Source organism: Prionailurus bengalensis, chromosome D3 (genome assembly GCF_016509475.1).
Source record: "Prionailurus bengalensis isolate Pbe53 chromosome D3, Fcat_Pben_1.1_paternal_pri, whole genome shotgun sequence".
Taxonomy (NCBI): Eukaryota; Metazoa; Chordata; class Mammalia; order Carnivora; family Felidae; genus Prionailurus; species Prionailurus bengalensis.
In genome coordinates this window covers 90,508,630-90,524,341 of record NC_057356.1, presented here as the reverse complement: position 1 = coordinate 90,524,341, position 15,712 = coordinate 90,508,630, and the positions used below count along the sequence as shown (strand labels likewise).

The 15,712-nt window shown below is 51.4% G+C and overlaps 1 protein-coding gene across 1 annotated transcript in view; it reads right to left on the bottom strand.

The window, feature by feature from the left end:
- Nucleotides 1–349: 349 nt before the first annotated feature.
- Nucleotides 350–15,712, bottom strand: part of ZNF407 (zinc finger protein 407) — a 456,451-nt gene continuing 441,088 nt past the window's right edge. The window contains exon 9 of the mRNA XM_043559094.1: nucleotides 350–2,842. Within this exon, the coding sequence (XP_043415029.1) occupies nucleotides 1,524–2,842 (1,319 nt within the window). The 3' untranslated portion in view covers nucleotides 350–1,523. The remainder of the gene's footprint in view (nucleotides 2,843–15,712) is intronic.

The window sequence follows — 15,712 nt, the reverse complement described above, 5'->3', positions numbered from 1 at the left end:
CCCTCCCCCGTTCATGCTCTGTCTCGCTCTGTCCCAAAAATAAATAAAAAACGTTGAAAAAAAAATTAAAAAGGTACTATCCTCTCTTCCTTTTCTCTCGTGTCTGTTCCTCACAATTTTTAGATACCAACCGTGATAGAATATGCCATTGTCACTAGAAGGCGCTTGGCCCACGCGCCCAACAGTCAGGACTGGCACCGGGCCGTAGGAGGTCCCCGACAGAAAGCAGTTCCCTCGTCGTGGGCAGAGCGGGGGGACAAACCCTGGTGCGGGACAGAAGAAGAGGCCCTCGTCTGCTTGTACAGCTGCCCGCAGGCCGGCTGTTGGAAATAAGAGACTGTCGTCATCTTTTAATGCTGTAATTTTATTTCAAAGGAAAAAAAATAGAACAAAAACAACCTTTGCGTTCGGGGGAGGGGAACCGTTTTTACACTTTTGGAAAAGGAACAAGAGAACTGGATCAAGAAGTGAGTTACTAGAACATAAAGCTGCATTCCAACAGCTGCAGGGAGCCCACGACTAAACACGGACGACGCCGGTCAGGCCCGGGGCTGCGGGAGCACGGCTTTCTAGTACTAATGTTTAACGTCAGCTCCTTCACACGGACAGAAGTCACAAATGAATCCTGCAAAAGTGGGATCAGTATGAACAGACATTTGTTATAAAAGCAAAATATTGGTATGAACAATATTTTCCAGAGTACGCATTTCATATATAGACTTTATTGTATGAAACAAAGTCAAAGTTAGAAGCGCTGGGTTGTCTAAACCAAGGTAGATTTTCGTCAAATAGAAACGTCAAGGCTGTTCTTCACCACCGGCTTAAGAAGGCTTCTTTTAAGCAGAGTGCGACCAGAGCGAGGGACACCCCCACGATGTCTGGGGAGAGGACGCATGAGATGAATAGGTCTTCCTTTGGTCTGGGGACCCCGCGATCCTAAGATTTCAGGGAAATGAACAGGGGTGGCCTGCTGCAAGACGGTAATACCTGTAGCTGCAATTCTGAAGCAAATATATACTAAAACGTTAAAACGGCGACATGCTGGACCGGAACAACAGGCATGTCTCAGGCCGCAGGAGACGCTGCTCGGACTTTTCCGCCGCGAGCCACAGTCCTTTGATAACTGAAACGGGAAAACACTCAGTGGGGGTGGAAACATTAAAACACGTGGCTTCTCCTCAGCACGGAGCACAGAACAGAGGGAAGCGACCAGTCACAAAAGAGCCAGCAGGAGACAGGCTGGCTGGCCCGGGGGTCTGCCCCGCGGCACCCCGTCCCACCCGGGGCCTTCCCAGCGGTGGGGTGGCGGCCCCCGCACCCCATGCACGCCCCCCGCAGCCGGCGCCAAGCCGCCCGGACAGCGGGCGGGTGGCCCCGGGAGCACCGCGTCACCGTCCCGGAGGCCCTGTGAATGAAGTCCAGGGGACACCGTGCCCCGGGTGCCGGACCGCCCTCGTCCGCCCCGGGCCGGGAGCGGACGTCTGCACCCGGACCTCCCCAACCTGCCCCGGGCCGCGCGCGCCTCACGCTTCTTGGAGTTCGTTACTCTCTCTTTGGCCCTGAATGACAGTCGCTGCTGGGGACCCATCTTGGGTGTAAATGACCATACTCGTCAGCTGCTGGGTTCCATTTGGGCCCAAGGCCTCGGCGCTGAGAGCGGCGCCGGCCTGCAGGATCCCCTGCGAGTCGGCCGCCTCGATCAGGGTGTGTGAGTACACGCCCGCCTCCTCCGGCACCCCGGGGGGCAGCTCCGTCACGATGTAGTGAGTGGCGCCCTCGGGAAAGCCGCCCGACTCCTGGACCATGGCCTGGACCAGCTCTTCCGTCACGATGATCTGCGAGATCTCGCCGTCGGGCTCGGCCAGGTCCACGCGCGGGCCGTGCGCCTCGGCCTCCTGCATGATGATCTGGGAGCCCTCCCGGGCCAGCATGTGCACGGTGCCCTCCTCGTTCACGATGAGCTGTGTGACGCCCTCCTTCATGAGCTGGCCGGCCGTGGCCGAGTCGCACACGGCGAACTGGAGCACGCCCTGCACCACCTTCTTGAAGGCCACCTGCGCGCGCTCCTGCGAGGCGGTGAGGGCCGGGGGCCGCACGACCTGGGTCAGCACCTCCACAGGCTCCCCGGGGGCCGCGCCCTCCCGCACATCCTGGAACATGTGGATCTCGGGGGCCTCGGGCTGGGTGGTGGCGGGGGGCGCCTCCTGACCGGGCAGCTGGACCAGCACGTCCTTGTGGCCCGACCTGCCTTTCTCGTCGGGCCCGACCCGGCCTTCCGCCCCTCCCAGCTCGGTGACTGCACACAGCAGGGCGTCCAAGGCCGAGGCCGCGTCGGGCGGGGGGACTCCGGCCTCGGCGAGGTCTAAGATCTCCTGCTTGGTCACCTGCTGTATCACAGCGCCTTCCGGGCTGAGGGGCCCGTCTGCGCCGTGGCCGTCCAGCGAGCCCCCCACGACCACCACCTGGGTGGCCCCGTCCGCCAACTGCTCGGGCAGGACCGGCCCGGGGGCCACAGCGCCCCCATGGGCGCCACTCTGACCGGCTGTGATCACCTGCCCGTCTTCTGTGATGTGCACCACCCGGGCCACCTGGCCGGCCAGCGCCAGTGTCTGCAGCGTGGCCGCGGCGGTCTCCTCCACGGAGGCGTCGAGCGCGAACTCCCCGCCGTAGCCCTGGATGACGATCACCTGCTCGGCCGCCGCCCGCCTCGTGCTGTCCCTACGGGGCCGCTCCTTGACGGGGGACGCGGCCGCCAGCACGGCCGCGGTGAACGGGCTGTCTGTCTCCACGAACGTGGCTCCTTGGCCCTTCAGACGGCATTCGTAGGACTTGGAAACAATGCCTATGGGAGACAGGGACCAGTTAGAGCCTCGAAACACGACTGTTAGGCTTACAAGTAAGACAACGGTTGTGCAGAAGCTTTAACCCCTCGGCAGAAACACTACGGTGAGCCAGGGGCCTCCGGGGCCGGCCGTGTGCACGGACTCTGACGGCTCGGCTACGGGTGTGCGACGAGAACAGGCATTTTTCTGTCCTCCTGGTTCGACTGTCCAAATAACAACTCTCATCAGCCAGCGTTTGCTTTTCCTGTTCCCAGGGCAGGAGTGTGGCTACAACCACCCCCCTTGATTACTGTCACTTGGAACGAGACATTCAGTCACTGGTGGGCAGTGAAGGACAGTAAAGAGTGGCAGTGTATTCTGACCCGAAGGCAAGTCTTCTCGTAGGTTTACGAACAGACGCGAGGAGGGCCCGGGACGCAGGCATGGACACCCATCCCCCCAGCGTCAGCTCCGACGCAGGCCGACGCTGGACAGGATGAAACATGACTGAAAACTGATTTCTTTCCATCAAAACAGGGAAAAGATCCGTGTTCTTATTATTGCCTCCTTCCCCCCTAGGTGATAACCAATCAATGAGGATTTCCAATGGCCACCACAGTTTTAAAGGATATCATCTTACTGTCTTTATTGTAGGTAATTAAAAAATTGTTTTTGATGTTTTATTTTACTTTTGAGAGAGAGAGAGAGCGAGCGAGCAAGCGAGGAGAGGGACAGAGAGAGAGGGAGACACAGAATCGGAAGCAGGCTCCAGGCTCTGAGCTGTCAGCACAGAGTCCCGATGTGGGGCTTGAACTCATGAATCATGAGATCATGACCTGAGCCCAAGTCGGACCGTCAACCGACTGAGCCACCCAGACGCCCCTGTAGGTCATTTTTAAAAAGAACGCTTTATCCTCACCAAAGGAAAGAAAGTGATTACAAACTGTTACGATTATGTATTGCTAGCATCCCTCAAAAATAAGAGTTTTGTTTAACATGTTGGTGCGCTTCCGTAAGAAAGCATTTCTTTCAACACAGAGTCCACTCTGAGCACAGACCCCAGACAAGGCCCGTCTCTAGGAGGCACAGTATCTCAGGCACGATCCACAGAAGCCCTTCAATCACATTTACCTCGAGGGCACACTGAGCTCACATGCAGACTGCAGGCGACAGTCCAGGATTTGGAACCCCACGCTAAGCTCCGAATGCAAACTCCTGGCCCATTCCATATACAGTGCCGTGACGTCTGGGTGGTCTATGCCCCCTGTTCGACAGTCAGAGGGCAGGGCAATTCATACCACTGCAACCCCTGTCACCTGGCAGGCCGGAGGGAGGGCAAGGGTCTCCTGGTGGCACTTGATGGTGTGGGCAGGGAACCAACTGGAACGAAGCTCACCGTACTGCGAGTTCGTGGGGTCGGTTTTCTGTCACCTTGTGTTTTCTGCCTCTGAGGATGCGCTCTAAAGCGTGAATCTTAGAGCGATTATGGAATCACAGACTCTTGGGTCAGGGAAAGCCTCGTGGCATCAAGCGGGATGATCTCCAGGAGCAGAACCTCCCTCTCACTCTCTCGGGTTACGTTACACCCTGACCAGGCGGTGCGGCCCCGGGCTGGCCGTGCAGCCATGGGCGGACCAGGCCTGGCCAAGCTGTCACCAGCCAGGCGAAAGCCACGCCATCACATCTTAAAGGTCAACTGAACCTTCCCGGGGAGGGTCCAAAACACCAATGGTTCTAGCTAAATGCCCTAACCAAAGTGTATCAGGTGTCCTGTTTACCCTCTGAGGAAAGGGGAGAACCCAGAGCAGGGAGCTTGCACCTTAACCCGCCTCTGTGAGCAAGCACCTCCCAAGTGCCAACTGCCTGGTGCTCAGGGGCAGGTGCCCCAGGGCAGGTGCCCCGGGGCAGTGGTGGTCTCCACACTGGGGACTCCCAGCCCTCGGGGCTCTGAAGACTTTGCAGAGGTCATGTGAGCCTCTGCAGGGTTTAAGGGAATCAACCCAGCTGCCCCGCCCAGGGACGTGCCTGCTGCGATGTCCCTCCATCCTGCACCCCCCCCACCCCCCCCCCGCACCTCTGCTTTATACAAGGAAAGCACAGCCCTGGGAAGGCTGTAGTCTGGGGGCAGGCACGAGAGCAGGTGAAACCGCACGGGTCCTAGAAGGAGGGCGCTGAGCCCTGGTGTGTACTTGACCTCATCTCGGTTTATCTTCTGAACTTCGAATCTCCCTAGAATCTCTCTCCAAAGGGGTCGGGAGGCTTGGTCTGCGGCAGAACGCAAGGACAGGGCACCCCACAGGACCCCCTGCTCGCACTCACATGCCTGCAGGAGTCTACGCTGGGGATACCACCAGCCTGCTGGGGGCACCTTCCTCTGGGATCCCTGGTCTCCGGTGCACGTGCTCCCAATTTCTCCCTCCCTCCACCCCTCCACCTGGGGCTTGCTTGCCCTCATGACACCCTGAACTTGATGTGATGGTTTCTGTCCACTCCCTAAGTTCAAGGTCCTTTCCAGTTTAACTTAGAGTTTGGGAAACTAAATTTAAAACAAAAAGACATGAAGAAATATGGACACAAAAATAAAGAAGGCACCCTTCAAACCAACCCCACGTCATTGCAGAAGAGGGCACACTGCCTCGGCGTCAAGGGCAGGAGAGACCCTGGCAGGTGGGAGACACGGAGGCTCCGGTGGCCTGGTGGCCCGGCGCCTGGGAAAGGAAGAGCCCTGGGGCCTCCTCCTCCGGTCTGCGGCTGGACAGAAGCCCTCCTGGGTGCAGCGTTACCCTCTGAATCCCTTGCAGCGCTGGTAATTACGCTATTCTGAACTACTTACGGAATTTATTTGAATCCAGAGGTGGGTGAAGCCACTTCCAGACCATTAAAGTAAACTACATGGGTAAATACTGCTGTCACGACGGCGTGTGATGGAGCAGGGCACCTCCAACATCTTAACCTCCGCTCGGCGCGAGCCCAGCCACTCCATCAGTTCATAAATGCGAGTACAGGCCCATCTTTTGATTCAGCAATTTAATAACTTCGAGTGCTGTCAGTACTGCCTTGAAAAATAGCACCTATAAAATGTAACAGCCTCAATCAGATTGAAAAAGATTCACCCACTGAAGATTCTTCCATTTTGCCCATAATGAATTAATGTGGAGCTATGTAGAAGTTCAAGTGTCATTTAAACTAATGTGAATCTCTACTGTAACTTTAAATTCTAACTGGGCTATGACCAAGAATTTACTGGGCACATCAACTTCAATTTTTGAGCTCTTTCGAGTAAATATGAACCGTAAAGCTCACCAATGCAAATGGCCAAGTGGATATGGTATTTGGAAAACAGGAACTCTGTACAGCCTTATCCTTAACTGCTTAGTCACCGGTATAGGTCCAGAAGTGCACAAATCGTTAACAGAGCACGGACGCCCAACATCATATTTGCGCTACGCTTCGCGTCTTTCAAAGACAATGTTGGATTTCCGTGTGATAATTGTAGCTAATCAAGCCATGCATCTGATGGAGCCTTTCTGGACCCGTCTGTGAGAGGACCATAAATCGCTCTGTGCAGAAGGGGCAAATGAAGTTAAAACGCAGCCTCCTGACTGCTTATGAAAAATCTCAACTTACGGGATATGCCTTGGGTGGCTCAGTCGGTTAAGCGTCCGACTTTGGCCTAGGTCACGATCTCGCCATTCCTGAGTTCGAGCCCCGAGTCGGGGACAGCTCAGAGCCCGGATCCTGTTTCAGATTCTGTGTCTCCCTCTCTTTCTGCCCCTCCCCCACTCACACTCTGTCTCTCTCTCTCTCTCTCTCTCTCTCTCTCTCAAAAATAAATAAAACGTTAAAAAACAATCTCACCTTACTGCTCATTTGTTTTCGTGACTACAGAGATATTATACTCCCCTCTCATAGTGAAACGCGTTGAAAGTTTACAACTTGGCTGAAATGAGAAGGGTGCTTTTGGGGGCGAGAGCTGAGGATCCGTTTCCAGGGAAGTGATTCCGGATTAGGCTCACTTTCTCCAGAAGACGGTTGAGAGAGACGGTTCCTTCTTATCTGTCCTCCCTGAAGAGAACATCTTCGGAGTTGAAAGCCACAGACCTGGAGTGCAGGCGTGGAGGGGTTAAGTCGTAGACACTCACCCCCACCCCCCGCCCCCCAAACCATGCTGATGGCTCTGTTCTGTGGGCTGGGGGCTTCTGGGCAGCTACAAATAGGGCTGAGCACCTGACTGTGTCCTTTTCGTGTGCGTGTTACTCTTTTGTTACTGTCATCACGCTTTCCCACAGAATAAATACCTTATGCTTTTGTTAAGCTTACATTTAATTAAAATGTACAGAATTTGTGCCGTAAACTCGAATGAAACAAATAAAACAAGGGCCCCCTCTCTTGAAGGCATACGTTGTGAATGAAAAATGTCATTACGGACTAAAAAATTTTGCAGTAAACAGGGCCTACAGAGAGAAGTTTCCCCTGTAATGACATCCATAAAATACACAAATGGCACTTTTAGTACCATCCCGAATATGGCATTTTCTGTGCTCTACACACAATCTAAATGGTTTGATCATAGAGCATAATACTCCATTGGGTTTATAGAACAATCAATGTTCCATAAAATGATGTATTTATCCAATAGTAGGCTCAGCAGTTACTGGCGTGTGACATTGCAGGACACAGGCCCGGGCTGCTCAGCGGCACGCACGCCGGCTGTAAAACTTGCCTAACGCCAGTCCAACAACTTCATCTCCTCTGCCGCAAGTCATTTGTAGAAGCCTCGGCGTGGTTGAAAAAAAACTTGTAATAAAAATTCATAGAATTTTCAGGAGAATGAAAGCCGATGACAATAGAAAGGTCACATTGTGTCTCCACGAAAGGGGTCAAAGGTGGCCAGCCGTTCTAAAACCGAAAGCAGATTTCATGCATCGCGTAGCAGATAAAGACGGCATGAAAGGGACCCGCGTGGGGTGAGGCGCCCGGCGTGCCGGGGAAGCTCGTGCTAATATCCTGTGGGAGCCCCGCCTGCTACTGGGAGCACTTGTGTCTGTATGGTGCTCGGTTACGCCAGATGCCGTGTGTCCCTCGGTGTGATTTCTATTATTTTCTTAAGGATCTCGCAGCCTTCGTTAGGTGATTCGTGAACCGGGGGCGAGGGGGGGGCACCCTAGCGGAGGGAGAGGCTCTCCCACTGTGCGCGGTGCAGATTTCGTATTTTGGAAGGGTGCTAGGCTCGAAAATGCTCGGGCGGCTCCTCGTCATAACTGAAGCACCTCAGATACGATGCGATTAAAGAGGGAATATTTTCATATAAAAATTTGGGGCACACGTGACACTGGGATCCTTAAGCCACATATAATTTTTCTTGACTTCAATTTTAAGATGTAATTTTAACAAGAGCGTTAAGAAATCATACTTAATGTCTATTAAAATGAAACAATATTAACAGATTATGCTAATAAATTAGAACCATATTTTAATGTCACAAAAGCTTATAAGTTTTTCAAGTGAGAGCAGAAAAAATGACAAATTAAAATTCAACGCAATATAACCTTGTGGAAATTTTGAAGCGGGGGATAAATTATTCCTACAACAGCACGGCCAGTCAAAGCAATATCAATAATTGCTCTATGGCGTAGTCATGCTTTGGCCAAATAATTACCGGTCCGGCTGCTGCGGGATGTCAATGAGAGGGCTCCCACCGAAGCCCGGAGGTGAAGAAGTTCACTCTCAACGTGAACACCACACATATCAGGGGGCCGCTCCCCACACCGAACGCTTTGTGCTGCTTCACGTCCCTGAAGGAAAACTCCAACCACGGGGTCTGAGAAACACTCCTGACCTGGTTTGTAACCTCATGGGGAAACGGTAACCGCCCAGCCTGACAACCAACCCCGTACCGGAATGACAATGTCACCATCAATTTTGTTTGTTTGTTTGCTTGTTTTTGAGAGAACAAAAGACAGTCAACACCTTCTGACCATTATTTTCCAGGGTTAGAAAGGCATTCTGGTCAGTGTTAATCAAATTTGCACACAAATCGGAAATATTTAAGTAACCGGAGACACAAAATTACAACTATCTTCACTCTCCGGCATGCTTGTTAAAAATGACCGCTACACGGCGGGGTGAATTTCAGAGCACGCACCTGTTTTGGTCATTCTGAAACCTAAGCTTCCGTGAACTGGCCTGACATAAGTTCAAATACACAATTTTACAAGATACACCGTGCATTTTTTTCTGAGGGAACACTCCCGGCAAGCCAGGACAGATTTAGGTGACAAAAGTTGTAGTCCTTTTTTCTTGATTATCATTAGCACTACATCTGTGATTGGTAGTGATCAGAGATAATCATATATGACCCCTGAAAGAAATTCTAAGATACCCAGAAAAAACTAAGAATACATTTTATCTCAAGTTAGAAATACATGACTGGCCAGGTTTCTAACTTTACTGTGAACAGTCTCCACGGGCCTAGACATTTCTATGGGCACTGAAGAGTGACAAAGAATAAAAGACAATATTTTACCTCTAAAGTCACCAACCCTAAGAAATTTTGTATCATATCAGACTCTTAGGTATCTATCATCATTTCCGTGCATGAAGACCCAATGGGAGCCATGCACACAAATCTCACGCGGGAAGACAAGACCGGGGTTTAAGGTTATCCTGACAGGCGTTTTGGGGAGGGATGTGAAGGGCGGGTGTGGTTAACTGGTTCTCGGCTGCAAAGGCAGAGGCCTGAGGGCCGTGTTGACAGATGGCCCGTGACGGCCATAGAACTTTGGAAATTTGACTCATGTGACAGAAATGGTGTCATCATGCTTCACAAGGGTGATGAAATGGCATCTTAGAGTTAAACTGTAAAGTGCTCTGATCTTGTCATTTACCCATGAAGAGGGCTTCTTAAAAACTGCCGGTGATTTACTAGCAGAAAGTGCTCAAATGTCTTCGGCCCTGTGTGGAGCAAGGCGAGGGGGAGGGGCAGCTCTGTAGGGATCAGCACAAAGTGCCTTTGGCATTTTGCACATATTTGGGGATCTCGAGGTCAGTCTGTGGCCACCGTGAGCGGTCTCCGTCTTGGAGGCCTTGTCTCCTGTCCTCTGAGCGTGTGCTCCCCTGGGAGGCCCCGGGGGACCCAGCCCTCATCCCGCTCTCTGCACGGGGTCTGCTCAGCATTGGTGGCACCGGCTGATGCATTCGAGGAGTGACCGGAGCGGTGGGATGCCAGGCCCGCAGCGTTCTCGACCTTAAAGACCCTGCGTGAGCGGCAGCCGGTCCGCCTGCTGTAAGGCCCCCTCCTCTGTCCCACTCACTCTAGCGCTGACATTCCTTCCTGCGTCAGGCATCAGGAAATTAGGGAGCCCGACGACCTTTTCCTACTGTCCCTGGACAGCGTAATGAAACTCCCAGTGTGGTGAACACAATGTGAGGAGACAACGCCTGTTTTTCAAAGGTGTATGCACCACGCGCGTTTTAAAAGGTGAACTCGCGCAAATAGGAAGCCAGCCAGTGTTGGTAGTGGGGTGTTTCTCTTACAAGGTGGCTTTAAAGGGCTAACAAGGCAGATTAAATAAACTTGCGCCGTTTTGTTTTTTGGGCAAATCCTATAAAAAGATCCCATTCGTTTTTGTAGGCATGTTCAGATTCCCTGTATGTTACAGTACCTTCGTTTCTTTCCCGAGGAAATGAGAGGAAACAGACATCTGTCTTCATTGCAGACACTTTTGTATGGAGGTAAAAAGCAAACCGCTCCTCAGTAACAGCACAGAGGCACCATTAAAATCAAATTTACAGTAAACAGAACCTGCAGCTGGGGCAAAACGCTCACTGTTAGTATTTTAATTATCAGCAAAGCTTTTGGAGGTCTAACATCTGCTCGCAGCCGAATGACAGCAGCTGCTGGTACGCACTTAAAACAACGCGGATTTCTTCTCCACATATTAAAATGAGTCATCTGTTCTGGGCACATCACTGCTATCTTCCTGTTAAGCCGACTTGGGTGGGTGAGGGGACCCTGAATGTTTCGTGGTGGCAACACAGTGAGGCCCGACCTCTTCCCGAGGATGACATCCCAAGATGCCGAGGCCGCTCCAGCACAGAGGATCAGACCGGTGTGCTCAGGCCACTTCCAGGACCAGCAGAGGAAGCGGAGGCAGTGCCCGGATTCGTTCTGTGGAAGCCAGAGCGAGCAGCGGTCAAGACCGCTGGCTCCGGGACAGCACGTGGGAGCGGGTTGTGGTCTGGGGTGGGCCCGGCACCCTGCCCTCCCGGAACACGAGGACAGAGCAGTGGCGGCGGCAGGGCTGGGGGAGGGGTGCGGACACTGCCATGGTCACGGTGGAAAACAGAAACATGCTTTCTTTTTAGCCAGTGACTATGACAACCTTCATTCTAAACACCTTCCTAAATCCCTAAGTTAAACTCCTATGTTGAACTTGCACGGTACCTGATGCCTGCATAATAAAGTTTCAGACTGATTAAAAAGATACCGAACAAAAGACACATTATGAGGCTTGAACCCTTGCTCTAAAATGGACAGAATAAAAAACGTGCAAATTAAAATGTTGAGTAAAATGCAGCGACCGACACCTCAGGTGTATGAGATGGAGACGGGGAGGCTCGGCGGCTTTCCCTTCCTTCCGCACGCCGGGCCAGCTTTCTGAGGGGCAGGGAGAGTTGGGAGGGGATCCTTTCAGGGCCTGATGACACGTGAGGGGATGTGTGGCTCCTGTCACTGGAAAGGGTGGGACGTGTGGCTGGCGTATGTGTATGTCTAGAGGCAACACTGTGCCATTACGTCTGAGCAGCGACACGCACCGTGTGTAACATCCTCGTGCAGATGTCCACAGCGCGAGCTGAGAAATGGGCACAATGTCTGGTGACAGGTGCAGTCAGGGTACAAAGCTATGCACAGTGTCTCACATGACTACATGGTTTGCATCAGGGTGGAGGCCTGAAAACAATCGCTCTAAAATTATCATTAGTTCCGGAAGGAGTTTATTGCTACTTGGGCAGCACTATTTTGCCTTTCTGTTGAAACACTGTTTAAAAAGAGTCTGACGTTGCTCTTGGAGGGATGGGCTCGTGTAACAGCCAGCACCTGTTAGGAGCCATCGACAGCCACATGCAGGTATCACACAACACGATGCACATATGAGAAAATCAGGACAAAGTCATATTGCCGTGTTAAGTAACAGACACACACCATGTGGGAACTCCCCAAAAGGCTTCGCATGGGGAATGGTGACTTCGACATGCTAGAAATTCATTAATGCCACATGTAATAAAAACTCAGGAATTCCCACAAGAAACACGGTGACATTAAAGTCATGCCCAGTGTTCATATGGACATACAGCCATTTGCCTGCCTGAAAATAACCTTCAACAAAGCTTGGGAAAGAACTTAGAATGTGTTTTAGGGGGCTGCCTTTTGCCCTGGAATTGCCCAAGGCCACAATCACAGAAAACAGAGCTACGTGCCTGGCACGTAGGGGCTTCAAGGGACACAGAAGGAGCAGAAGCAGGCTCTCTGAGCTCCGCGTAGGAAGAGGCGAGTGTCTTCCTTGCTTCCTTCGGTAGCTTTTCTGTGGATCAACAAATGCCCCATCTTGAGGCAACTGATCAAGAAAGAATGCACAGGGGCACCTGGGTGGCTCAGTCAGTTAAGCGTCCGACTCTTGATCTCAGCTCAGGTCATGATCTCAGGTTTGTAGGATTCCCTTCAGCCCCATTGGGCTCAGCACTGAAAGCACGGAGCTTGCTTGGGATTCTCTCTCCCTCTCTCTGCCCCTTCCCTGTGTGTACTCTGTCTCTCTCTCAAAATAAATAAGTACACTTAAAAAAAAAACAAAAATAAAAAAAGAACGAATGCACAACTCCTATACCATTAATGGCACCAGGTAAGTTAACTACCTTACATCGCATAGTCGGCTCAGTACTTTCTGCAATTAAAAAAAATTGACATGCCCTGTCAATGTCAAATTTTCATCTCTTCTTGAAACCTACATGTACACGCACACACACACATTTGTGTACAAACACTTGCACGAACACATACACATTTACAAGCACAGTCTACACTGTTCTAGCCAGCTCGCTTTTCTGTTTGCGTTCTGCTCATCAGCACGCTCCTTGGCAGAGGTCTTTGCCAAGCGCCTGTCTGGCGCGAGAGTCCATGAAGACAGGGCTGGTGGTGCAGATATCAAGTTAGGACGGTCTCCGCTCTTCAGGGGTCTTGTCTGCTAGTGGATCCAGACCAGTGCCACTTGGCTGGAACAGAAGTCTGGAGACCCAGTGCTTGAGAGCAACACTTGTTAATTCTTTAACGGCTACTAAATAAAGTCTTCAGGGGGTAGGATATTTCGAAAACTGTAACTGCTTTAAAGACCCCAAGGTTCAGAGTTTACGCTCCACGTCAGGTCGTTTCTTTTCCCGAGAGCCTAGAATAAGATCTCCTTTGCTGTTCACGTGGCTCTGATGTGATTCCTGAACCTCATTAAGAGGGATCATGACGGAAACCGACATCACACCACTGATGGTCCTGAGGACCGACCAGTGAGTGGAACAGCAAGGCAAGGTCCATTTCGCTTTGCACTGGACTCAAGAATAAAGGCCGCCGTGAAGGGTCGGTAGCATGACCACTCATAGAATCTGCAGGTTCTCTACGTGGACACAGCAAGAGGCACCTGAACACGTCTGTGGTTTGTCACGTTTATGACCTAGAAAGTAGTTTCTCAGTAAACGTGACAGAAATATGTAGGCTCTAAGGCAACCATATGAACACTCACCCATAGGAAATTAGGTACTTATGTATTTTTAATTGTACGTTTCTTTAATTCGAAAGTCCCTTCAGGTCTTACAGAGAAACCAAGTGGATACTCTACCTGCCCTTTGTATATACCTCTGACACACTGAATTATAATTATTCATAAACATGCTCACCCTTTCCACTAGACCGAGAGCTCCCTAGAGTGTAGGACCTGGTGCGGCATCTCCGATGCACGGCCTGTAGCAGGCCTTCACACATACTGCTTTAAAATGAGGGCGAGAACCTCCCTTTATGCTAACGTTTATTAGAGGATGAAGGGGAATCTTGAATCCCTTCCAATAAGCACAGAGAGCAGAGCCATGGAGCCAGCGTGACTGGATGCTGTTCCTATGATTTGGGAGACACCTCTCTGTGCATCTCTGTGTTTCTGCACATCTCGTATGCAAGAGGCGCTGTCTTTATTCTACATCATCTTTTCAAGGATGTTTCTGGAGCAAGCGGCCTTGGGAGACAGGTACTGTGTCCTTTTCTAGAGCAAAGGGCAGATTTATTTACTGTCCAGTATGACAGAAACAAGTATCCCTCTGGGGAAAGAGACTGGCCAGCTCACTGCTCACAATAAAAGATCTGGGCTCCCCAGATCCAGATTCTTCTCCTGAGGCTCTGTTCCTTACATCTCACTGTGTGTAGGTGCCACGTCACCTGTGGGAGTTGGGATCTGGGGAGCAGAGTAACCCCGGTTCCCGCTCCTGCTGTAAGGAATGATGTCCTTTGCTTCTGATCCAGGAACCCTGTGTCTTCTGCTAGCATCCATCACCTTGGAGGGGGAGCTTGCCAGTCTGCAAGATCTCAGACCTTCCATCGTTCTAGACAATTATCTCAACTCCTTATCTCTCAGAACCTTAGCCTATAAAACGGGGATGGTATGAATGATCGTTTTGAAAAGTGAGAGAGTCCATGTAAAATGCTTAGCTCTAGGCCTCACACGTAGTAAGGGCTCAATGAGTGTTTAGGCCTTATTATTATTTAAGTAAAATGCATCACAGTTGAGGTCATCCAATCTGAAACCGGTATGTAATACAACGAATGTATGTAGATATGCAGAGTGATCTTGTATGACTAAGGATTTGTGAAGCACATTTTACATTTAATAAAGTTACATTTAACGTAGACAAAGGCAGTGAAGTGGTGAAGCCCGCCGCTCAGACGCTCAGACGCCCTGCTGCAGGAGTAAAAAAATTCTCAAAGGGAGAAAAGAACCGAGTTGTAGCTGTCTGCAGGGTCAACGCAGGGCTGTGGCCGCAGTAACGCGAGTACAGGGTCCGAAAGGAAAGGGGACAGTGAGAGGGCATAGGGGTCAGGCTGCACTTGGGGAACCACGTGTAGGTCTGCACTCCACATTTTAAGAAAAACATTGACAATTAGGCTTGAATACAGAAAAGAGAAACACAAAAAATCAGGGGACTTCAAAACTCATAAAGGTTTAAGCCTTCGAATAGCAAAGGAATGTCTTTAGAGGGCAAGGCTGGGGGCAACAGACAGAAGCTACAGGAAGTCAACTTTGCCTCAATAACACGGATTCAAAACTGAACACGAGACTGAGTAATGAGCCCCCCATGAGAAACGGCGGGGTGGCTGCTTTCGGGGGATGCTACGGAGAGGACTCCAACCAGGGCCTCCACCGTCCTTGCTAATCACTTAGATTCAGATTCTAGATCTACTGACGCTGGGGGCAGCAAACCTGCTGAATATTCACGTACCTATCAAAACAGACGGTCCCAGGGACTGACGCATTTCCAGGAATCTGACAAGTACGCCCGGGACATGCTACACAACAGCCCCGCCAGAGCACTGGGCTTCGTTCTAACTCCAGGACCCCACCACTGGCTCCCGCTCTGAAACAGGTGCTTCTCAGCTCCCCCCGCGGCAAACCAGACGTGAACTTGCTTATGAGTCTGTCCAGGCTCCTGAGTTAACACCCACCTCTCCGTACCTTTGCTTCTGTTTGCAACTGTAGGTCTTACCACCTGACAATGAAGTCTTGATGAACAAAACCCAGAGAATCCAGAAGGGGTTACAGGTCATTCAGAAAGGCAGTGAAGTGGTGGTGAAGCCCAGCGCT